The sequence below is a fragment of the Panthera pardus genome, unplaced genomic scaffold (assembly GCF_024362965.1).
Source record: "Panthera pardus isolate Hobbes unplaced genomic scaffold, ASM2436296v1 HiC_scaffold_21, whole genome shotgun sequence".
Classification (NCBI taxonomy): Eukaryota; Metazoa; Chordata; class Mammalia; order Carnivora; family Felidae; genus Panthera; species Panthera pardus.
In genome coordinates this window covers 15,898,137-15,922,347 of record NW_026526777.1, presented here as the reverse complement: position 1 = coordinate 15,922,347, position 24,211 = coordinate 15,898,137, and the positions used below count along the sequence as shown (strand labels likewise).

The 24,211-nt window shown below is 39.1% G+C and overlaps 1 protein-coding gene across 3 annotated transcripts in view; it reads right to left on the bottom strand.

The window, feature by feature from the left end:
* USH2A (usherin) overlaps positions 1–24,211 on the bottom strand; it is a 739,062-nt gene that overhangs the window by 90,919 nt on the left and 623,932 nt on the right. For all 3 annotated transcript variants that reach the window (XM_019465619.2, XM_053908979.1, XM_053908980.1), the window contains exons 59-61: positions 22,736–22,894; positions 21,118–21,280; positions 7,012–7,366 (exon numbers count right to left, since the gene is read on the bottom strand). In XM_019465619.2, coding sequence (XP_019321164.2) covers positions 7,012–7,366; positions 21,118–21,280; positions 22,736–22,894 — 677 coding nt within the window. The remainder of the gene's footprint in view (positions 1–7,011; positions 7,367–21,117; positions 21,281–22,735; positions 22,895–24,211) is intronic.

Genomic DNA, 24,211 nt, shown 5'->3' with positions numbered 1-24,211 from the left:
GCATATATTCTGAATTTATGGCCTGGGTCTGTTACTGTGTGGACAAGTTCGTTTTACTTTCATATATGTTTTTTACCAAGGTTCTGTGGAATTCTTGGGTGTCTTTACAATTCATTTAAAGACCAAAAAATAACACACTGGAGTGAAAGGGCAAATAGCCTCCTCACCAACTGCCCCTTATATACCGATAGTCTGCTCTTTGGCCCAGGTAAACTAGGACGATGCCAGTTTGGCAGGGTCTGTGTAACCTGGGAAGTGTGTGCATGTGTGTATGTGTGTGTGTGTGTGTGTGTGAGAGAGAGAGCTATCAAAACACTTCATGTTTTGCTCATGTGATCCCAGATGGGGGATGGGCAGGGTCCACTGAGCATCATGGTAGGTAAACAGAACTGCATCTAGAGAGGAAATCACCTGAGGAGGGCTCTTTGAGGGGCAAGGCTGAGATGTTATGGTAGAAGGGACATGAGTCAGTGCTACACCTTAGGGACACAAAAAAGCATGTTCTTGTTCCAGATGACTTAGAAAGGAAATAGCCCAACCCGATACTTGAGACATTACCTGGAAATTAACACTGTGCTATCAAGAAACACTTAAATTTGCATGGCCTGAATTTTGTTGCAAGGTAAAGAATGCTTAAAGTATATAAAATGTAAGGTTTTTCATTCATGACTTAAGTAAAACAGTTGCTCTATACAAACAAAAACTTTTCCTACTTCTGTCCATTTTTTCTGGCTTCTGTAGTCCAAATAGCAGGACTTCTAAAGTTTTACATCCTGTTTACATTGCCATTTACAGTTTCTAAAGTACTTTGCACAGGCATTAATTTAGTTAGCCCTTGAAAAAGCCTTGTGAGATAAGTAACATTTTAGTTCAGACTTGACAAGGAGGAGGAGGACGGATCCATGTGAAGTGTAAGAACATGATCATTTGAGGAAGAACAACATGTGAGAAGAACCTGCAAGCAGGACTCAAGATATACTTTAGAAGTAGGACCAGTAGGATTTAGTGAAGATTGGTTGTGGAAGGAAGGAAGGAGAAGGACTCAGTTTATCTGGGTTGAGTGATAAGAAAGATATGGATCAATTTAGTTTGTAACAGGATGTATTAGGAAATAGTAAGTACAGCTTAGAAAAGAAAAAAAAAAAAACAGGTGACAAGTAACTTTACTGGAACAGCTAGATATATCACTGCAGGACTTCTAGAAACAAAGAATCAGCCTTACACCTTCAAGCCCACCTTCCTCTGAAGATCTGTATAAGACAACTTTTAAGAGGGGAGACCCAGTTCATGACAAGCAGGTTACAGAAGGGAATTTAGTAGACAAGCTTTCCCACATTAGTTCCTTACTACTTGGGAAGAAGGAATGCGGAGACGCCATACTCCACTCTCAAGGCATATGAGGGACATCCAAGAGAACAACTTGAAGGAACGGAGGGTGTCTGCAGGAAAGGTGAGATGGACAATTTACTCTTTTCATGAGCCCTGCTCCAGAGCTGAAGAGACTCAGGGTATTTTAATGTAGCCACTAGTGTGGAGAAGCATCTTCTGAGATTCTTCCGAGATTCCAGGATTTGGGGAACACGGAAGCTGTTTCCTGATTCTTACTCAAAGAATTTTGAAGTTGTGAGGCTGGCTGGGTCTCACTCAGCATGCTAGGGTGAGTAGAGAAGATAGGGCTGGACAAGCTGTACTTTCCTTATTTGGTAGAATGAGTTTTCCCCAGGCCTGGAGGATGCCAGGAAAGGAATGAGTTTTTTCAATGTGAAAGGACCTAATATTAGCTGCCTGCTCAGGAGAGGGGGACCCAGAAGCAAAAGAGGCTGTGGGGCTGGATCTCTGAGGCAGGAAGGGATAGGAATATAAGAAACTAGCCAGATGTTGCCTGCATCGGGGGACACGGAGCATGTGACTTCTCACGCAGGACCTCTGCATGACCTCACAGGAAGCAATGTAGATGGATAAAAACAAGATTCATGATTAATGCTTTTTTTTTGGTCTAATTCTTTCTTTTCTCCCACAGTCCTGGGGACTTCGACAAGAGAAGAGGGAACTGAAGAAGGAAGAAAATAAACAAAATAAACATGCCCTTTCTTTTCTACTGTGGATCTCTGAAGTCAGGCTTTAGACTAGATTTTTTTTTAAAACACCTGAAATGAATCCTGATTACCAGAACTGGGCTGGTCCTTGTCACTGAATGTGACTAGAAAACCATAGCACGTGCCTTAGAAATTAGAGATGACTGAGCAAGAGGGTCCTGGATGAAGCTTGTTGGAATAAAGTGGTTAGAGAAAAATAAAGCTCTCTCTAAGAAGTAGTTGTACAAATTTCAAGAAGACTTATATGGGTTGCATCTCCAATAATATTGAGTAAAAAGCAGATATCCAAGATGTATCTGTGATTAGTATCATATTATTAGAAAAAAGGGATAAAGATAATGCAAGGCTAGTGAATAAAAAAGTTAATGTCAAACTAAATACATCATATGGGTCGCACAAATAAGTGTTCATGTTTTGTGTGACATTTACACAATTGCATTCTGTAATTTTATATAAAGAATGAGTAACACAGTTACTTATAAGATGTGAAAAGCTCAGCTTATAGAACTGATATAAAAAGCGTAGTAATTGTTTTTGTTACCAAATTTTTCTTCAGTTTGGAAAGATAATCACTAGAGGAATCCTTCTAGATACCTAGATCTCCTAGAGCATTTGTATTGTGTTATAAACGGATGGGGAGAAAAGAATCATCACATTGTAAGAGCTACAATTAATTAAGATCATATGTAAAGAGCAACAATATTTTACATTATATGAAGCCAAATTAAAAATGGGATTAAAAGCAAACTAACCAATTTACTCACAAACTCCACATAATATGGCAATTATGAAGAATTTCACCCTCCCCCCCCGACCCTGCTACATATCTACTTAATGGTAAGGAGATTTGAGACAACCACATGAGAAAATTTTGAATACCTCCTCCTTGACATTGGGCAAGTGAGTTTGGCAACTAAAATCTAGAAAGTAGAGTTTGTAATTCTGGATTTTATTTCCAGATTGGAAGCCAACTTTTAGTGACCCATATAATTTGCTTACCCCTCAGCACCGTATGCTTGATTCTACACACAGTGCAGAGTACCATCTATCTTTCAGGGTACTGGGCAAATGTACGATCTGGGCTTGATGTTTCATAACCCTGTGGGGTAAGCAGGGATATACTGAGAGCACAGACTAACAGGTAAACCACCTTTGCCTTTGAATCCCAAGTTATTTCTGCCAGTGCGATGGCAGGTGCCAGTGAGAAAAAGCAAACAAATCCGAATGGTGGCAGCAGTATCGCCAACCTCGCCAGGAGTGTTCCCTGTAAATACCACCATGGAACTCTTGCATGCCAAGTGAGGCTAAATACAGTTTCTCTTCTGACACTGCACAATTCATCACAGAGCTAATTGGGAACGGAGCTTAAGGACTTCTACTTAAAGCTAGCTTGCTGTCAGTAGTGGAGAGTATTGGTCTGAAGAGACCCTAGGAAGCTAGCTATCTCTTTCTTCCCCTTAGAAGAACCTACTTGGGCCCAAAGGGAGATGAAACTTTTCATGAGGTTGGGAGAGAAGCTGGTGATACATTAAAACCCACGCTTTTTCCATTTCTCCTCTCCTGCTGCCTCTGCTGCTGCTGCTGCTGCCGCTGCCCCTGCCAGCACATATGCTCTCCACCCCCACGGAGGGCTCCCATTGCCATTTCTCCATCCATTGCCACCATCAAGAGGACTCATGCATCCATTGCACCTGTTTTATGTGGCTCTCCCAGCAACGTCCACCTGTCTATAAACAACTCTGGGGGGACCTTGGGACAAGCCATAATGGCGCTACACTCTGGGCAATTTATTGGTGGCCCCTCATGCAGAGATAGGATCTCAGTAAACAAGAGACTAAATGAGACTATTTAGTGATACCTCTTGCAAGTCTGTGGATTCAATTGTAATCCTTCAATTGTGGAAATGGATTCTGTGCCTCACCAACTGAAAATGCAGTTCATTTGCTCTGGAGAATTTTAGCCGAAGTCGTCAATGAAACAAAAACTTGAAAATTTCCAAAGTGGGCACAGACATGAAAGAAGGCAGTAAAGATATTTAGCTAGTATAGGAGTTAGAGAAATAGTAAGTAACTAGAGGCAGGAAGACACTCAGAGAGATTTAAAGGGGAATCATTAAAACATGAGCAGCAGAAACCTGAAAGCAAAGAAACTTAGAAATCCAAAACGCCCAGCGGTAATCATCTGTGCCTCAGTCTTGATTACTCATCTTCCCTTTCAGTCTCTGCTCTGCCCAAGGGTCTAGTCTCATGGTAGCTTTCAACAATGCGATTGACCGCAGTATTGAGTATTGGCATACTGAATATAGTGCTCAATGACTATTTGCCAAATTGGATTGAATCATCAATAATCTGTTCTTGACCCTGAAGGTTCATTGAACTGGTATAGAGAAGTCATGCTCTTCTGAACTGGAAAGGGAGGACTTCAGTGACAGGAGGAGGGGTTTGGGCAGGATAAAAGGAACATTCTCTGGCGGTGAGGAATTAGAATTAAGTGGTAGAACCTCCTTTAAATATCTCAAGAAAAACAAACAAACAAACAAACCTCAAGTGTTTCAAGCGTATGAAACTCAAAGACAATAGTTTATTTTTCTGATGATTTCTTTCAAAGATGTCAGCCCCAAAACAGTCATAGTGGCCTCCTGCCCTGAAAATTTGGCCGACTGACCAGAATGTCTGAACACTGGCCCGATTGCTCTATGGAAGATGTCTTGGATTGCTTAACAAGCTCAAATGGAGCCTTTCCTAATGACCCTAATGAAATCTTTTCTTGGGATTCTCAGGGACAGATACCCAGATTCGGGTGGGAGGGTACTTTCGAACATGCACACAGACACATACACTAGAAAATAGGGTGCAGAAACATTCCTGTTTCCAGATTATTCTGGCTGCGCTCTTAGCCCTGTGCAAGGATTGCTTTCTGGAAAATGGCAGGGTGAAGCAGTCCTCGGCTGCCAGGCAGAAGCTGTGTTTCTGGGCCCCAGGAACAAAGGGCCGTGTGATGCTTAAAGCTTGGGTCATAGGCCTTCCTCTTTTTCAGGAACTTTTTGGTGTGATAAAAACAGAACCTGGCAGATTAAATACAAGACAGAGTTCATTGTATACTTTAAATCTGGTGTTGTGAAATGAAATTGGCTATGAAGGAATGATGTAGAGGGTACTCCATAAGAGAATTCCAATAGAGTTGTTTGGGGACATTAAATGTCTAGGCTCAGCCCTCTGAAAGCCATGCTTCAAAATCAGAGGTTTAATTATTGCAATATTGGTACTTACAATAAAAATACATTTAAATTAAGGTGCCTCATTCAGAAAGCTCCTGTCAAGAGTTTTTCAGTATTTTTACTTTATTTTTCAGTAGTTAACTTTCAGGGTGGAAGTTCAGGACACTAATTCCAATGATATGGTGAGAAGGAAGAGATTTCTCCATAGATCAAGTATCAACTAAAAAAGGTCTTCTGCCCTTAAGAACACTGCTTTTAATGCTTATAAGGAAGACTGTAGAAAGATGTCATATGAAAGACCCTTATCTACAAAGAAAATTAAATGTCACATAAAAAATAAAGTACCAATTCTGAATTCTAAATAAAATAAGGATTTCTTTAATATTGTCTCTTTAATTCGCAGACTGCTTATTTTTTGGTCAAGTGAGAAAAGTGAACATAAGGACAGAGAGAAAATACTGTACTATAAACCATTCATTTACAACTATTCTTCTGGAGTTTCATTAAAACATGTTTACTCATTATTATGTAGACATTTTGATGGATGTTATGCTTCTATAAGATAATCTTCATGTATATTGGGCCGCCTCAATTAGCGGTATAGAAACAGGGTCTGCTCTTTGAAAATAATGCTTTAGGCTGTCTCTTCACTTTTTAAGAGAGGTTTTCATATTTACCAAGGTCTTGGCACATTTTGAAAACTGTACGTATTTAACTACTAAGACCACAAGTTTTATCTTCTCCATGAAGCCTCTTCAGTATGAGGGTTTCCTGCTGGCCTTTCAGAGCATTTCTTGACTAACACTTTTGGTATATAATATTCCCTCTTATATTGTGGTTTATGGCTAGGAGATGGTGGAGTTTGGGATCTGAATCCCGGTGTCGTGGATATTATGGGCTATAATTCACTACTTCTCTCAGATTTTTCTTATGTTCAATTCTCATCTCTGCAGTAATTATAAACGAGAATGCTCCCTGATAAAAGAGCCATCCTGTTTCCATTTCTTTCTCCCATAGAACATTAAGCTATGTCAGATTTAAAGAAAGATCTCAGAAGATACTGGGTGAACTCAATTAAACTGTGCTATGGGCCAGAGGTGATCAACCCAGAAAAATCACCACTGAGTTATAGTGCATGTGATATCTATAGCTATATGATCCAGATAGATAGAGCTAGAAATTTAACTTTCTTTTTTCTCAAGGAGACAGTAATACCACACGTATCTATATCTGTATCTGGATCTGAATCTGTATCCGTATCTTTTTCTATCTGTAGCTGTATCTATATCCATATTTTTCTATATCTGTATCTATATCTGTATTTATATCTGTATCCTTTATCTGTATCTACCCTATATCTGTCTAATTTCATCGGTGCCTCATCCCCATGAGCTATACAGAGACACATTTAGTATCCCCATTTCATGGATTTGGAAATCACACAGAGAAAGATTCATTTACTTGCTTGAGGTCATAACAAATTAACCGTGGCCTGCAAACTGGTCTCCAATATCCCTTAGACTCAGTTCAGTATCTTATCCCTCCTTATGACTACATTGTTCTTTTTCACATGTGAAAGATTTTAATGTATTTAAGCTCTAACTGAAGAAGAACGATAAGCTGGATAAAAAAAAATAAATTTCAACATGTTAATCAGATAATCTAAGTATCTGTTAGTCTTTTTTTCTAAGTTCTTACCATCACGGTGAAAGCATGCACAGTAGAGATGTTAAATGTAGAATCATCTGGTCTCTCTTGGTAGATCACATGGTACTGGGAGATAATGCCATTGGGGGATCGTGGCTCCGTCCAGTTCAGCAGAACTGAATGAGCACTGGTGGCCTGTGCCCAAGGTGCTGGCAGATCTTGAGGTGGGGCTTCCAGAGTCCGTGCCGATGACCACAGACTCTCCACTGAGCCCTTGGAGTTGTGGGCTCTGACTCGATATTCATAGAATGTGAAAGGCATCAGAGTATCTGAAGCATCGGTGAATTCAAGGGCTCCTTCTGACCAGACAAACAAAAGGGACTCTGCTTCGATGCCGGCAAGACGTCTGAAAGGAAGCCAGAAAGGCAGTCAGGAACAGCTGCACATTTCAAAAGAAGTTTGCACATAGACTAAGAAATTGCATTTCAGGGGCGCCCAGGTGGCCCAGTCGGTTAAGCATCAGACTTCAGCTCAGGTCATGATCTCACAGCTCGTGAGTTCGGGCCCCGCATCAGGCTTTGCGCTGACAGCTCAGAGCCTGGAGCCTGCTTCAGATTCTGTGTCTCCCTCTCTCTCTGCCCCTCCCCCGTTCATGCTCGGTCTCTCTCTGTCTCAAAAATAAATAAACATTAAAAAATTTTAAAAAAATAAAAGAAATTGAATTTCAGAAAAATTTATCAGCTCAACTGTCCCTTTCTGGTGTCCTAATGAAGACCAGATGAAAGAGTATGCAAGAGGACTGGCTCGATATCATTTTTTAAATGTAGGTTTTATATATATTTGGCTAATCATAAAGAATGCATATATTTCATAGAAAACATGTAAAATACAGAAGAAATAAAAACATTTAAACAGTGTAACACCGCCCATAATTATGTCTTGTCATATTACATCAGAAATGTTTCCTTAAAAAAACTGCACATGGAATACGCAGAAACACATACGTTATTTAAAAACTTTAAAAAATCAGAAGCGTACACGTAAGCACTATCAACACATGTAAAAATTCTTTTTGGATCTCTGTCTATATGTTTATGTACATGTGTGCAAGTGTATGCATGTGTACATGCAGGTACATGGCCCAATTTAATTTTTTGCACAACTGGAAATTACACCATATACAATTATTAAAAGTTGATATTATTGGGAATTCTGACCCTTCTGTGGTAGACGGATTGCACTAAGTATCCTGATTTGTCTCCCTGTATCCCCATGTCTATTGCTAATGTGCTCTCAAGCTCACTCTAAACATGGCCATGGGACTCTCGTTGGTCAATAGGACAGCAGCAAATATGATGCATGCGGAGACCTGGAAAGTGTTTGCACGCTGAGGTTGACCCCTTGCCGCTCGTGGAACCGCAAGATCTTCATGCAAAAAAGCCCAGGCTAGCACACTGAAGGATGAGACTGATGAGGCGAAGCCATGGTTCTTATTCTCTTCCACCTGGTACAATGTGATTTTGCACCTGCTTCCAGGATATTTAAAACACATATATTGTTTTAAATTTTAATTAATTAATGTATTTATTTAGGAAGAGAGAGAAAGAGAGTACACCGAAGCAAGCAGGGGAAAGGCAGAGAGAGAGGGAGAGACACAATCTCAGCCAGGTCCTGCACTGTCAGCACAGAGCCTGACATGGGGCTGGAACCCATCAACCGTGAGAACATGACCCGAGCTGAAATCAACAGTCAGATGCTCGACTAAGCCACCCAGGTGCTCCTAAAACATATTTAAAATTCATTTCCTGCATCTCATGTATTTTATCTTCATTTGAATTTTCTCTTCTTTAATTAAGCCATAACCCTTTGAAGTAAGGACCAATCTTTCTTGTAGTGATCAACAAACCTTTACTGAGCACTTAATATACACCATGCCTTGTACCAGGGGCAAAGGTACAAAGATTGTACACATTCCTTTCCTGAAGGAACTTAGGCCCCTAAAGGAACTCATAGCTGAGTGGAGAAGATTGAGCTAAATGCAAATTAATGAAAATAACATGATAAATTATGTAATATCAATTTGCTCTAGAGATCTTTAAAGGGCAAAAGTCAAATTCCTATTAGATGTCTTCTCCAAGACCTAGTAAAATGCAGAGTATGCTCAAAAAATTCTTTCAACTGCCTGAGAAAGGGATTGTTTAGTCCCATCAGTAGATATTACTGCTGTGAAAACGAAGGCAAACTATTTCAGTACTCAATATATAGAGCATTAAACATCTGAGTAGGAGAAATGGAATTGTCAGTTAGTATGGCCCCAAATATCTGATATTTCATTTGGAACAGTTATTTGCTCATCTGAATGTAAAACCATGATGCAAAAATAAATAAATAAATAAATAAATAAATAAATAAATAAATAAATAAATAAATAGAAGTAAAATCATGATGCAGACCTAATCGGAAGGGGAAGTTCCTGAGGAATCATGGACCATTTGGTCTATTTCTGTGTGCCCAGCATCTAGCTCAGTAAATTTAATACTTTTTTTTGAATGAATGGCCACAACACACGTAATTCCATGGTTGTCTGCATTTTCGCCTCATCTCTATTAACTCTTTTACTTACTAGGTTGGGGAAGAATGTACCAAAGAGATGAACCTCTCCTACTTAGCTTCTACTCTGTAGTAGAGAGAGACTGACGGATAGGGCGGTATTTTCCAGGCCGTTAGGAGTATTTAATGAACATCCTCTTCAGATGCCAGGATACTCACATGCTGCCATATCAGATTAGCCATCAACACGGAAAGGGTTATTAAGACAAAGTAAATGACAGTACCTCTCACAAAAAGGCAGGGTATTTAAAATACTCGGCTTTGGGAATTTGAGGACCCTCAAGTGGATCAATCACAATGACCGAAGCACGAGCAATGACAAGCCTCCCGCTGGAGGCTACAGAGGCTTCCGAGATGCCACTCAGTGACCTGCAATTATGGTCGGCAACCCGCCTCATTATTCCTCGCCGCCATGCGTGGGCCAGATTCTGCACTCAGTGTAGGTTTGCAGGGTTTGGCCTTTGTACTTGCTGCAGATACTAGGCACCAGGTGTGTCATTGGGAGGGATCCATTCTAATGAGGACCGCAGGGCTCACAGCCAAGGACTCCCCTCAGTGAGTTTTTAAAAGGTGTTTGCAAGGAACATAATACAGCAAACAAACATAAACTTCTACCGGGAAGTAAGATTTTCTGTTTTGTCTGGCCTCATCCTTTCTATGACGATTCAGTTAATTTTTATTAAATTCTCATGAATCCCCGCATTGAGGTGTAGCCATGGCTGTGGCATTCTTTTAAAACATTGCCTGAAAGCGTGACTTTTTAACATCTCTAAGAGGTTAAAAATTATGCTAGCTTCAAGTTTATCCACTAAAGCAGTTACAGGGTGCAGCCTGATGAAGTATTTCTTGCCACTATTGAATACTCAATAAATTAATACTGTGTTGGGGTAAATGCTCCATCTGTGGTGGTAAAAAATAGAATATCTTTGTGTCTGAATACACTTGGAACAGAAGAGGTTACGTAGATCACAATTATTCCTAATTCATGTAGGATTTAGGCTTCAACTAACTGGAAGTGTTTCCTCCTAAACAGTCTGTGTTTAGGGAAATCACATTTTCAGTCTTCCCAAATAGCCAAACGGTTATTCTATGCTTAAACTCAGTTGGGAGATACTTCAATTATGCTCTTTTCCGACTACAGTTAATTTAATGTTGTTTAACACTAAGAAGAAAACCAAAATAACTATGAAAACTAGGAACTACATATTTTATTTTAAAGAATATATTTATTTTGAGAGACAGAGACAGAGAGAGAAAGAGCATGCATGCGAGCAGGGGAGGGGTGGGGGGGGGAGAGAGAGAGAGAGAGAGAGAGAGAGAGAGAGAGAGAGAATCCCAAGCAGGCTCTAAGCTGTCAGTACAGAGTCCCATGAAGGGTTTGATCTCAGAAACTGTGAGATCATGACCTGAGCTGAAATCAGGAGCTGGACGCTCAACAACTGAGCCACCAGCACCCTAGGCACCATATTTAAAAAAAATTTTTTTTAATGTTTATTTATTTTTAGGAGAGAGAGAGACAGAATGCAAGTTGGGAAGGGGCAAAGAGAGAGGGAGACACAGAATCTGAAGCAGGCTCCAGGCTCTGAGCTGTCTGCACAGAGCCTGGTGCGGGGCTTGAACTCTCAAATCATGACCTGAGCTGAAATCAAGACTGGGACACTCAACCAAATGAGCCACCCAGGCACCCCAGGAACCATATATTTTAAAGGAGATTCATACTTATATTTTCTTAATGTAGTATATAACCTTTAAAAAGAAACATCCTAACCCCCATTCTCTGCCAACAATTCTCAGGACTTGTCTTTAAAAACAACTAAAGCAAAACCCTATAACTCAGTTTATTTCTCATAGCAATTTAGTATTATGAAACTGCCACCCTCATCTCATGAAGAATAACAGGAATGTTGATTTAAATATAAAACCCCAGGGGCACCTAGGTGGCTACATTGGTTGAGCCTCCGACTTTGACTCAGGTCCTGATTTCATGGTTCCTGGGTTTGAGCCCCGTGTTGGGCTCTGTGCCGACAGCTCAGAGCCTGGAGTCTGCTTTGGATTGTCTCCCTCTCTCTCTGTGTTGTCTCCTCCCTCTTCCACTCACACTATGTTTCTGTCTCTCAAAAATAAATAAACATTAAAATAAAAATAATAAATAAATATAAACCCCCAAATACCTGTAGTCAGAGAAGATAGATGGTAGGTCCAGGCCTACAACCACCTGATTAGATGACCTTGGGAAAAACTCACCTGTGCTTTCTAGTTTCCATTTCACGTTGTAAGCTAGAGTTAATAACCTTATACAGGAAATGGAAACACAGGTGATTTATAAAATGCCATGTGAATGTTGAATCAACCAGCATTGCAGAGTGAGTGGACACTCTGGTGCGGGGGAGGAGACATCAAAGATCATCCACAAATGTTAAGACTTAATCCCATTTAAAACATTAATGATTTGCCGTGCAATTGGCCCGTGCTTACCGCTGCAGCTTAATGTTCCAGACTTCCTTTTTCTCTAAACATTTACTTATTTATTTTTTTAAATTTTTTTTTTCAACGTTTTTTATTTTATTTTTGGGACAGAGAGAGACAGAGCATGAACGGGGGAGGGGCAGAGAGAGAGGGAGACACAGAATCGGAAACAGGCTCCAGGCTCCGAGCCATCAGCCCAGAGCCTGACGCGGGGCTCGAACTCACGGACCGCGAGATCGTGACCTGGTTGAAGTCAGACGCTTAACCGACTGCGCCACCCAGGCGCCCCACTTATTTATTTTGAGAGAGAGAGAGAGAGAGAGAGAGAGAGAGCGAGCATGGGGGAGGGGCAAAGAGAGAGGGAGAGAGAGAATCCCAAGCAGGCTCTGGGCTGACAGTGCATAACCCAACATGGGGCTTGATCCCATGACTTGAGCCTAAATCAAGAGTTGGACACTTAACTGACTGAGCCACCCAGGTGCCCCTTCATGTTCCAGATTTCGATTCTATTTTATATTCCACTCATAATCAAATGCTTGCCTATAGTTCTTTTATATTCCATGATTGTTCAGGCTTCTGTGGCTTCGATATGCTAATCCTGTTCTGCAGTGCCTTGCTCCATACTCTTTTCTTCCTCCCCCTTCTATAGGCTAACTTCAGTTCATCTTTAAAAAAATTTTTTTAATGTTTATTTACTTTTGAGAGAGAGACACACACAGAGGCATGAGTGGGGGAGGGGCAGAGAGAGAGGGAGACACAGAATCTGAAGCAGGCTCCCCCAGCACGGGGCTCAAACTCACAAACCGCGAGATCATGACCTGAGCTGAAGTCAGATGCTTAGCAACTGAGCCACCCAGGCGCCCCTCCAATTCATCTTTTAAAGCTCCACTAGAGTACTTTCTCTAGGAAGTCTTTCCTTTTTGCTTCTCTCTCAAGTAGAATTATCGCATCCTCCTATGTGTTAAGTCTTTTCTTTATTGATTCACTTGTCACACTATTCTGTAATATAATTTCTTTTTTTCTATCTTTCATACCATACTACAAGCTCCTTGAAGGCAAAGAATCTCTCTTACTTATCTATATATTCTCAGCACCTAGGGAAGCATGGCACACTATATTAAACAATAAATATTATTTTTGAGCAATGACTGGATGACTGGTTGACAAGAAGAGACCAAAATTCTGTGAAACCTGCCAACTAGAAAAAATGTGCCTGTTATTAAGTTGTCTCTGAGCAACAACCCTATCCTTCTATATTTGGCTTTTTGAGAGTGGAGCCAGGGCTATACGGTGGCATTTCTGCTTTGCCGGCTGATTCTGTTGGGCTAGGCCAACAGGGGGCGCCAGAGGAAGATCAGAAAGCTGAAAGGAAAAAGGAACTGGCTCCTTCCTCTTTGCTTCCGGTTTGCATGCTGATTAGGTAAGCATCACTTTAGCAAAGATTTTTCACTCTGAAAGTAACAAATCCTTCCTCCCTACAAGAAGTTTGTGTATGAACTTTTAATAACACTTGGAAAAACAGCTTCATCTCATGCCTCCTCCCCAGACACCTGCATCAGCTGGAAGCAGCCTCCTCAGCTGTCTGGATCCCAGCATCGGGGTGTCCCCCTCTAACTTCTGAGTTTTAAGAATTTTAGCTGCCTCGCTTGGTTCCCTCAATCCCGAGGGTAGTTGCTGTTTCCTTGTTGTAGCCACCTGCATGATATCTTATCTTTTTAACCTTTCAACTACCCGGTTAACAAATTTACAACTAGTTAACAATTACTTATGTTAAATTCTTTCAGTTAAAATGACTGTCGAGGTTAAGGGTGCCTGGGTGGCTCAGTCAGTTGAGCATTGGACGCCTGATTTTGGCTCAGGTCATGATGCCAGGGTTGTGAGATTGAGCCCCTCATTGGGCTCTGCACTGAGCATGGAGCTTCTTAAGATTCTCTCTGTCTCTGTCTCTGTCTCTGTCTCTCTCTCTGTCTGCCCCCTCCCTCACTTGTGTGCTGTGTCTCTAAATGAAAATAATAAAAAAAGCCTGTAGTGGTTTCTCTTCCCCAAGCAGAACTTGACTGCGATAGAGAGTGATGATGATGTTCACAGAGAGAGAGAGATAGGAAAGTTATAGACAGGGTGGTGCTAGATTTGCATCTGGACTAACTGAATTTCCTATTTTGTCTTTATCACACCATATTATACATTCATTGTGAAAAGTAATTAGAAACTATGGATGAGCAAAAAAAAACCCAAAACAAAAAACAAACAACAACGCAAATGCAGGCAGTTCCCAACTTATGATGGCTCAACTTACAATTTTTCAACTTTATGATGATGTGAAAGTGATAAGCATTCTGTCGAAGTTGTACTTCAAATTCTGAATTTCGATCTCTTCCCGGACTAGCAGTATGCTGGAGGATGGTCTTTCAGAATTGAGGGTACGGCAGCGAGTGGCAGCTCGCCGTCAGCCACACCATCACAAACAACTGCATACTTACAATCCTGTTGTACCCATACGGCCATTCTGTTTTACATTTTCAGTACAGTGTTCGATAAATTACATGAGATGTTCAACACTTTATTATATACCGCAGGCTTTGTGTTAGCTGATTTTGCCCAACTATAGGCTAATGTAAGTGTTCTGAGCACGTCTAAAATAGGCGAGGCTAAACCATGATGCTTGGTACGTTCGGTGTATTAAATGCATTTTCGACTGATAGTATTTTCAACTTACAATGGGTTTATTGGGATGTAATCCCTTCGTAAGTCCAGGAAGATCTGTATTTGAAAGGATTGTGCTTAACCTATCGCTGGGAGATAAGCATAGTTAACTTTTTTTGTTTGTATTAAGCATTCCAGACATTTTTCATACACATATATGTAAAAAAAATATATTCTATGTATTTAAGGAAAAACAGACTCATACTAGACACACTGTTGTGCAATCTGCTTCATTTATTATCAGGAATCTTCTTCCTTGTCCTTAAATATCTGTAACTGCCAGATTCATCTTCCTAAAGCATGGTACATCTTCTTTTTATTTAAAAATTTTTTAATGTTTATTTATTTTTGGGGAGTGGGAGTGGGAGAGTGGGAGCAAGGGAGAAGCAGAAAGAGGGAGACACAGAATCCGAAGCAGCCTCCAGGGTCTGAGCTGTCAGCACAGAGCCTGATGTGGGGCTCCAACCCAAAGACCATGAGATCATGACCCGAGCTGGAGTTGGATGCTTAACCCACTGAGCCACCCAGGCGCCCTCAGCATGATACATACATCTTTATCGTACGTCTAGGATGACTTCCCACTTTTATCATGGCTGATGTTTAACATAGTATGTTCACATACATTATTTCATTTAATTCTTACAAAATTCTAGGGTGTTATTCTCTATGTTTATTAACCTAACTTTACATAAAAATGAAACTTGGGGATTATAGTGACATACCTAAGGTCACATAACCAGTAAGTGGTGGACCCAGAGCCTGGAAGCCATATCTTCTTTCTGTCGACCAATGCCACGCTCTGTCCACTTTATCAGATTGTTTCTTTTACCACAAACTTACAATGGCTTACATTACCTCCAAATAAAAAATCTAAATTCCTTAGCCTGGTATTCCAAGTCTTCTAAAATCTACCATCAAACTGTCAAAATTTACCCTACAAATAACAAAGGCTCCAGCCAAGCCTGATCATTACTTGAACACTATGCTTTCAGCACTGGGAATTTTGTTCATTCTATTAATATTATTCACAAGACACATCTTTGCCATCAGGCTCTGCTTGTTAAAATCCTTTCTACTATAAATGAAACAGAATACAAAGTCCTGAAATGGACCAGATGATAGCAGGGAATTTTGTACGGGTGGCATTTCAAGTCAGTGAGGTATAAAACAATGTTGACAAACTAGTTTTTTTTTAAAATAAATGCATAAATTTCTTGTCTCATTCTTTAAAACAAAATCAAGTCTACACTTAGATATAATGAGTAGAACCCATAAAGTTGCTGGAAGAAATAATTGATGTGTTATTTTAATATGATCATTAAAGGGAGAATTTCCTTACTATATAAAGAGCATAGACAAATTAATGAGAAACAAAAAAAAGACAATAATCTAAGGGTGCATAATATATAATACACATACATACAAATAGCAGGTAAATATTTAAAATAAATGAATAACTTCACTTATAATGACAAAAATTTTAATTAAAACAGTAATAACATGCCATTTAAAATACTGAACTGGCAAAGATTTGAAAAATTGATCAGACCCACTATTGACAGCAGTTTTCAGAGTTAAAAACCTTATATACCATTTTTAGAGACAATTTAGCAAACTCTAAAAATTTTAAATGTACAAAATTTGACCCTGCACTTCTAGTACTAAGAATAATCCTTCACATGCTTATTGTACAGGTGTTTTTTGAAAATTGCTGCTGTAATGAAAACTTGGAAATCACCTATTTTTCCATCAGTAGAAGACTGGTTAAAATATAGTTGAGTCATTAAGAGAAATGAGGTGTGTGTGTGTGTGTGTGAGCAGACAAATGCCCTAAAGAAAATTGCAGAACAGCATGAACAATATGATTCCTTTTATGTAAGGGAAACTATAAAAAAGAAAGCAGAAATATTTTGTATAGTAAAATTAATAGTATTTACTTTTATTGATAGAAATTTTATATGCCTTGGGTAAGTCATAAAGAAAGGATAAATAATCTTTGTAATATTCTGTCTGGTTAAAACTTCTTCCAACCAAACTATTTCTAATAATCACCACTAAATTTTTATTTTTTAAAGTGTTTATTTATTTATTTTTGAGACAAAGGGAGTATGAGCTGGGGAGAGGCAGAAAGAGAGGGAGACAGGTTCTCAAGCAGGTTCTGCTCTGTCAGCACAGAGCCTGATGCAGGGCTTGAACTTATGAATTGAGAGATCATGACCCGAGTTGAAACCAAGAGTTGGATGCTTAATTGACTGAACCACCAAGGCGCCCCATAAATTTTTATTTTGTAAGGCCAAGTCCCAATGACATCAACTTCATCCATGAATGAATGAAGTCTTCCCTAAATATTCCAAACAAAAAGAATCTTTCTCTCTTATAAACTTCCTGGTAAATATTTATATTTTTCACATTATATTTCTCTTTTTCTGTTTGTTTGCTTAGTTAAATTTATATCTCCTATAATAGTAAAAGGTCTTCATAACAGGGCTCAGATCTCACAGTAGATATGAACATTATGTATGTATGTATGTATGTATGTATGTATGTATCTATCATCTATCTCTCTATTTATCTATCTATCATCTATTTCCATCTCCATATCTATCTTTCCACACAAAATGAATTGACTGCATTAAAGTTCCTTCACTTTTAAGTCAATACACTCTTTTCTTAGTTTACTCAATCAGTTTAATTATACATTCTAGAAAATTATTATTTGTGGTTCCCTGCTTGGAATATTCTTCAATATTATCCATCCATCCAAACTACCTTAGGTTTTATCCTTCAAAACCTTACTATTTAAATACTCAGAAGGGGTGCTCGTTATTCATTTTGACTTTTACAGTCCAAGATACTGTATATATATTTTTCTTATTGCACATCGATCAATCTTTGTACTTCTTTAAAGAGATGGTTTATGAGAATAAACCTGATGCAATTTTGTCTCTATTAAAATGGAAGCGCCTGGTGGGAGGTCATTTTATTAAGTGTTTTGTAGAGTCCTAAGGAAAAAAGTATTTGGTGGATTTTGTAGATGGAAGTCGGATTTTGTAGCTGGATCTTGCCATTTACAAAGTTATAAGATAAAGGGGGAATACTGAAAAATCTTTATTATACAATCCAAATGTACTATGAGGAGAAAGCAACTGCCCAAGATGGCCTTGTCTATACTCTATCAGTAAACAGTTTGCAAAAACACTAACATTAATGTTGTCCCTATTGTGGGAATCCCTTTTGTAGCTCACATTTGTCAACAAAGTAGCCTAAATAAAATAAAAAAAGTAACAGGTAAACTGAACAGAAGCAATTGCATTAATAATCATATCCTTCCTAGGTTATTTTGTTTTGTTTTGTCCAGTCATCAACATCCCTTTATGAGCACAGACACTTTTTAATAGGATGATATCTAGAGGCAGTCTCTAAACAATAGAAGGAAATTACTGAGGGGACGTGCTTTAGGGAGTTGGAGAGAGCAGAGTGACAAGTATTTTCAAAATGGGATTGGCAAGTTGGCTTCCTGCAATTTAATGAAAATATCTGCATAGGCCAAACCCTGTCTTTGGTTTGAGTTAAATGTATTTCCTTCGGTGGCGATAGAAGAAAGAGGAGGCAAATGATGAAGCAGAAATTACATGCCATAACCTCCCCAGAAATACTGCAGGCTTGTGGCTATAACTATATAAGGGGCTCTATGTAGTCCCAGAATGAAAAAGAGCTATGTGTCTACATTCTATTCCTGTCCTTACAAATTTCTGGTTTTTTTTTTTTTGCAGCTATCTAAGAAAAATTTGATATTGTTGTTGTCTAAGCACATTTAAACTTCAGCTGAAATAACCGCCAAGTGATTCATGCCTATGTAGGTGAATATAACGATTGTATCTGGAGCCCCAGTGCGCCATTTTCATTTCACTTTAAATAAAAAACAAAATGTATCTATGTCAGTCAGTGCCCTTCTGCTGTACTCAGAGGTATCAAACAGGCTACAATTATGATTGTGAAGTGATTGTGTCACATTGGAGGAAGGTTTATTGCTTTTGAGTCCGCTAGGCAGTAACACATTCTGTTTCATATTACTCTTTATATCATTGTTTGGCTGTGACTAGAATAATCAAATGCCATCAAATGCTGTCAAATTCAATTTACAGTATTTTTCATTGAAGCGGGCTTTCTGCATTATATTTCCTGTTTTCCCTCTCTAAGGCTGCCATGGAATAGTCACTGTAATCATGAGCTTTATTTACAAAACCAACAGAGTGAAGCCACGTCCTGGTCTATAACAGATACTTTATTTCCCTTTATTCAGAATAGGAATTTGATGTGCTTTTCTCATACAATTAGCATTAAGTAGATGAAAGAAAACTATTCCAAGAGGATGGGTATTTTAGAGCCTGCACTAATGTGCTTAGCGTAAAATGTAAATTCGCATTAGCCATTTTTACGTGTTCATGTGTATTTGAATCAGAAATATTATTCTTCAAATTAATGTTTGCTGAGAAGAAATTTGGCTTGTTTGTCTTGGGCAGTGTCATTTACATAACCAGAAAGGCAATAATACTTTCTCTTCATAATTTTCCTACAAACCCTCACTCATGACTGAAGATTGACCTGTATCAAAGGGTTTCAACACCTAACATTGCAAGAGGATCCTAAGCGAAGTTTCACGATGTATTCAGAGCACAGGACCAAACAAGGAAGACATGAGATGCTAACAAACGACGTTAGAGGAGGGCTGAGGGTCTGGGAAAGAAGGTGTTTTTCTCTGTTTGCCTGATGTGAATACATTGCTTTTGGAAGGGGTTTTCAGTCTGCACATCCTTTATGTCTGCTGGTCCCTGCCTTACATGGTGTCCTTTTTGTCTTAGACGGTTAAGTTGTGGACGTCTCCTCCACCCCTAATTCATATGTCAAATTCCAAACTCCCGAGGTGGTGGTGTAAGATGAGGCATTTGGGAAGTGATTGGGATATGAGAGTGGAAACTCATGGTAGGGTGGGTGCCCTCATGAAAGAGACTCACAGAGCTCCCTAGTGGCTTCCACCATGGTGAGAACACAGTGAAATGACAGCTGTGTATGAACCAGCAAGTGGGCCCTCACCAAGCATGACATCTGTCAGCACCTTGATTTTGTATTTTCTCAGCGTCCAGAACCGTGAGAAATACATGTTTGTTGTTTATAAGCCCCCCCCCCAGTCGATACCATTTTTGTTACAGCTGCCTGAAGGGACGAAGTCAGACAGCAAACCCTCAGTTGACAGGTTCTTTGTCTCCTTGACTCTGTTTCTGTTTTACTTTTGCCTTTTCTCCTCTCTTTCTTCCTCCTTTGGGGTTGCTCTTTCATTCTCTCCCCCACTCCCATTCTCTCTTTCTTTCCTTCCCATTCTCCCTTCTCCCTCTCTCCCTCTCCTTCTTCTCCTTATTCGTTACTTATTTAAAGAAAACTTTAATTTAAAACTATGTCTGTGTTGATTGGATGAAGACTGGACCAGGGAGCACAATACACTTCAACCCAGAATGCCTATGGTCTCCTTGTCTCTCCTTCCTTACTCTGTCTCTTCTCTTACCCTCCCCTCCCTCTTTCCTTCTTTTCTTCATTTTAGGTGGATACATTTAACAAATCCTGCACATCGTGGTGAAAAGAAGCTACATTACCATCTACTACATCCCAGTATCATCTAGCCAGTTGAATGGAAACTCATTCCAACAGAAGGGTATCTGCAGAGCTGAGCTGTTCTTTCTGCACGCAAAAGGGACCCTGTTTTGAGGATAAAAAGTTTTTCCAGGGGTGCCTGGGTGGCTCAGTCAGTTAAGCATCTGATTCTTGGTCATGATCCCACGGTTGGTAGGTTTGAGGCCCACATTGGGCTCTGTGTTGACAGCATGGAGCCTACTAGGGATTCTCTCTTGCCTTCTTTCTCTTCCTGTCCCTAACTCCTGCGCTCTCTCTCTCTCTCACTTTCTCTCTCTCTCTCAAAATAAATAAATAAACTTAATTTTTTTCCCAAGCTCCACATAAAAGATGATGGAAAATATTAGAATTCTTATTGCAGACATAGTTCCTCCTCTGGGATGACTATGTTCTCTTGGTCAGTGGGCCTCTAGAGGACCGCTCTATAAGTTCATCAGAGGTAAAGCTGATGTGGACTAAGAGGTCTCATCCTTCAAGCAGGGCCCAAAACAAAAATATCGCGTGGTAGCTGTGGCTTTTCCCCTTGGATAATGTGTACAAGCTTCCGGTATCAATTCTAGATCCTAGCACGTGCTCCAAAAACATGAATTCCCACCCATTCCCTTATAGAAACAGAAAATGTATTTGCTTTTACAGCCCTGGAATAGTACACATTTTTCAATAATTTAAAATAATAGTAACAGTCAATGTTACCTGTGAAGAAAGTAGTTGATGATGACTCCATTTGGCTTTTTAGGTGGCATCCATTTAACTTCTATGCAAGCTGACCCCAATGCCTTAAGAACTGGGGAATTTAGGTCCATTGGGGCTGCTTCAGATGTCTTGACAAACGTCCCACTGCTAACTCCACAACTTCCTTTAAAAAAAAAATCGAGTCCTTTAGTGATTTGTCAAGCGGCGAAAAGAGTTGCATATGCATATAGAAGGGTAAGGAGATCACAGAACTCATGTTAGCTGGACTTTTATATACACGCTTGTACACATATTTTAGACTAGTACTATAAATCTCTATATAATTTGAATATAGTTAAATGTATATATACTATATTATATATATTTTATGTATATTTAAATAAGGAATCATTTCTGGAAAATCCATTAAGTAACCACAAGTTTATAGAGGCATAGGCAAGAACACTTATGCTTGTCTGAACTGTGGTTTCTCTAGTTTATTACAGTCATTCTAGCCAGAAAGTGATAATATAGTTGAATACCATAAGTGTGTGCGTGACCTGCACATCTTGTCTATTCTTAAGAATATCTTATTTTTGCCAACACTTCGAAATAATTACCATCTCCCAACACACAGGAATCAAACAATCAATTTGAAGAATATTGTATCTCCACAGCATAGTTTTAGAGACATAGAGATGCAGAAGTTGATTTTGCATTCAAATAAAGAATACATTGGTTTAAAATAGTCCTATGTTGATTAGCTGAAGACTGGATCAGAGAAAGCAGCATCCTTTAAAACAAAATGCTTTGGTCTGGTTTGTAGAGAGAAGTGGGCAAATGGACTCAAGTTTGGAGATGAGGCAGAGCAAAATCGCAGACCCCTCATTCTAACCAACTCCATGGGAACTGATACTCATTTGGAAATAGAAGTTCCTAAGCACATGTAAGATGGGGTTGCCACCACATGCTGAGTATAAGATCGGGACATCTCTTTAAGGTGAAGCAACATGTTTTATACACCAATACGAGTTACATCTTTTCTTCTCTTATCAATACATGATGTAACATTTGGATGGATGAAGGGACTGAGGGAGGCTTTTCCTCAAGACCACTCAGATAGATGATGATTTCATAGACCACTAGCCTATGCCATAGAACTCAGGGTGACAAGCTGCGTATATGAGATAAGGTTCAGGGAAGCACCATAAAATACGTAAGATTCATTTGAGCGTAACTCAGCTTATAAATAATGCCTCCCCTCACCCCCAAATAAAACTTAAATAAACCAAACTGAGTACCTTTTCTTGAAAATTTCACAATACTTATTTCGTTTTATATTACCAATGATTCCTTATGTGATCTAGGTGTTTTTCTTTTAAAGGGCCTTATAAAACAAGACTTTGCAAAACCACCATTTTAATATATTTAAATATTCATGATTTAATGTGCAGAAATGCATAATGCTTCACTCAATGGCAGGCTCTGATTTTTCTGGGTAAACAGTCCAGTACAAATAAGAAATGAAATGTTAGTCTTTGTATTTGAATTAAGAATCTATTCCTTTTTAATGAATTGTTTTTTCCACAAAATGCTTTTTTTTATAAAAGCCCAGGACAAGTGTCTGAAAGACTTTCACCATTTTGACACGCTTGTATCCTTATCTCATATTGTGTGAATGGAGCCAAATTTTCCAGAAGGATGGATTGATGATAACCAACAGAGGTGGTCAGAGGTGCCACACTTCCAGCATTGAGTAAGACATTGTACTCCACAGGCATTTGGGGGATAAGGATCCCTTTAAAGAGAGAGAAAGAGAAAACACAAAGGTATGCTATACAAAATGGCCAACAAATATTTGTCTTTTAAAAGCAATGTTATCTTTAAAATAGTTTAAATTAAGTATTACTGAATGTAGCAATGAACAGTTGCATGAATGTATATTCCAGAAGTCAAACAATGTGTATCACCCATTTTCAAAAACAAATGAAGTATATATAATAGTTCTATTCAAAGGGATACTCCACAGGCAAATAAAAACAAAAGCACGTTCCACTTCTTAAAAAATACAAGGGAATTAGAAATGGTGTCATATATTTTTGCTAGGCTTACTTACTCTTAAAGTACATAAAAAACCCCACCAGTTTTGCTTGTGACAATAATTTTTCTGTAGGCATTGTGTATGCATCCAGTCTGACACAGATCCTTGACATAATAGCCCATAAAGTATCCAAATCATAGTCTACCTAGAGAATTCCCAGTGCATTAATTATTGAGTCAGGACAGTCCACTTTGTCAGGGAGACTTATGGACCTAAATACATATGAAATTTGGGTTCAAAAACTGTCATTTTTCACAATGCTTCCTAAAGAAAGAAGGTCTTGTCAGCTTAGCCTCTTCACAATCTAGTCATATAATTAAATGCCTGTAAGTTTTATTTGGTCATGAACAACATGGACTTTTTTTTTTCAAGGAGAGTCTATGAGCCTCGAATGAAGAATATAAGGGAATTTCGCGCTAAGCTTGCTCATTGATCTGATAGCTTATAACATTTGTGGGTTTAATTACTTGCCTTTGTAGTGCTTAAATATGTTTCTCTTGGCTGTAGAAACAATGAAATCAACAGAACAGGACTCAATAACCCTTGAGAAATGAGGTCTAAAAAAATAAAATGAAGGTTTTTTGTAGATATAGCCCCAATGTATAAGGAGTGGAAGAGCCAGTAAAAGCCAGAGATGCTCTCAGGATTTGGTGCAGGATGGATGAAAATAAGGAGTCTCTGAAGGATATATGCATCACAGTCAGGAGTGATGAGTTGTTTCCTGGAAAGATACTAGATTTCGCTGAACCCAGACTGGGAATTTTTGTTCTAAATTGGAGCATCCTCGTTAAATTATCTTTGTCCTAATAGCTTAAATTACTGCTATTCTATCATTGATTCTTAAATTCTATCTCCAGCTTTATATCTCTCTTGCATTCCAGATTTCTATTTTCTTTTTTTTTTTAATTTTTTTTTCACGTTTATTTATTTTTGAGACAGAGAGAGACAGAGCATGAACAGGGGAGGGGCAGAGAGAGGGAGACACCGAATCTGAAACAGGCTCCAGGCTCTGAG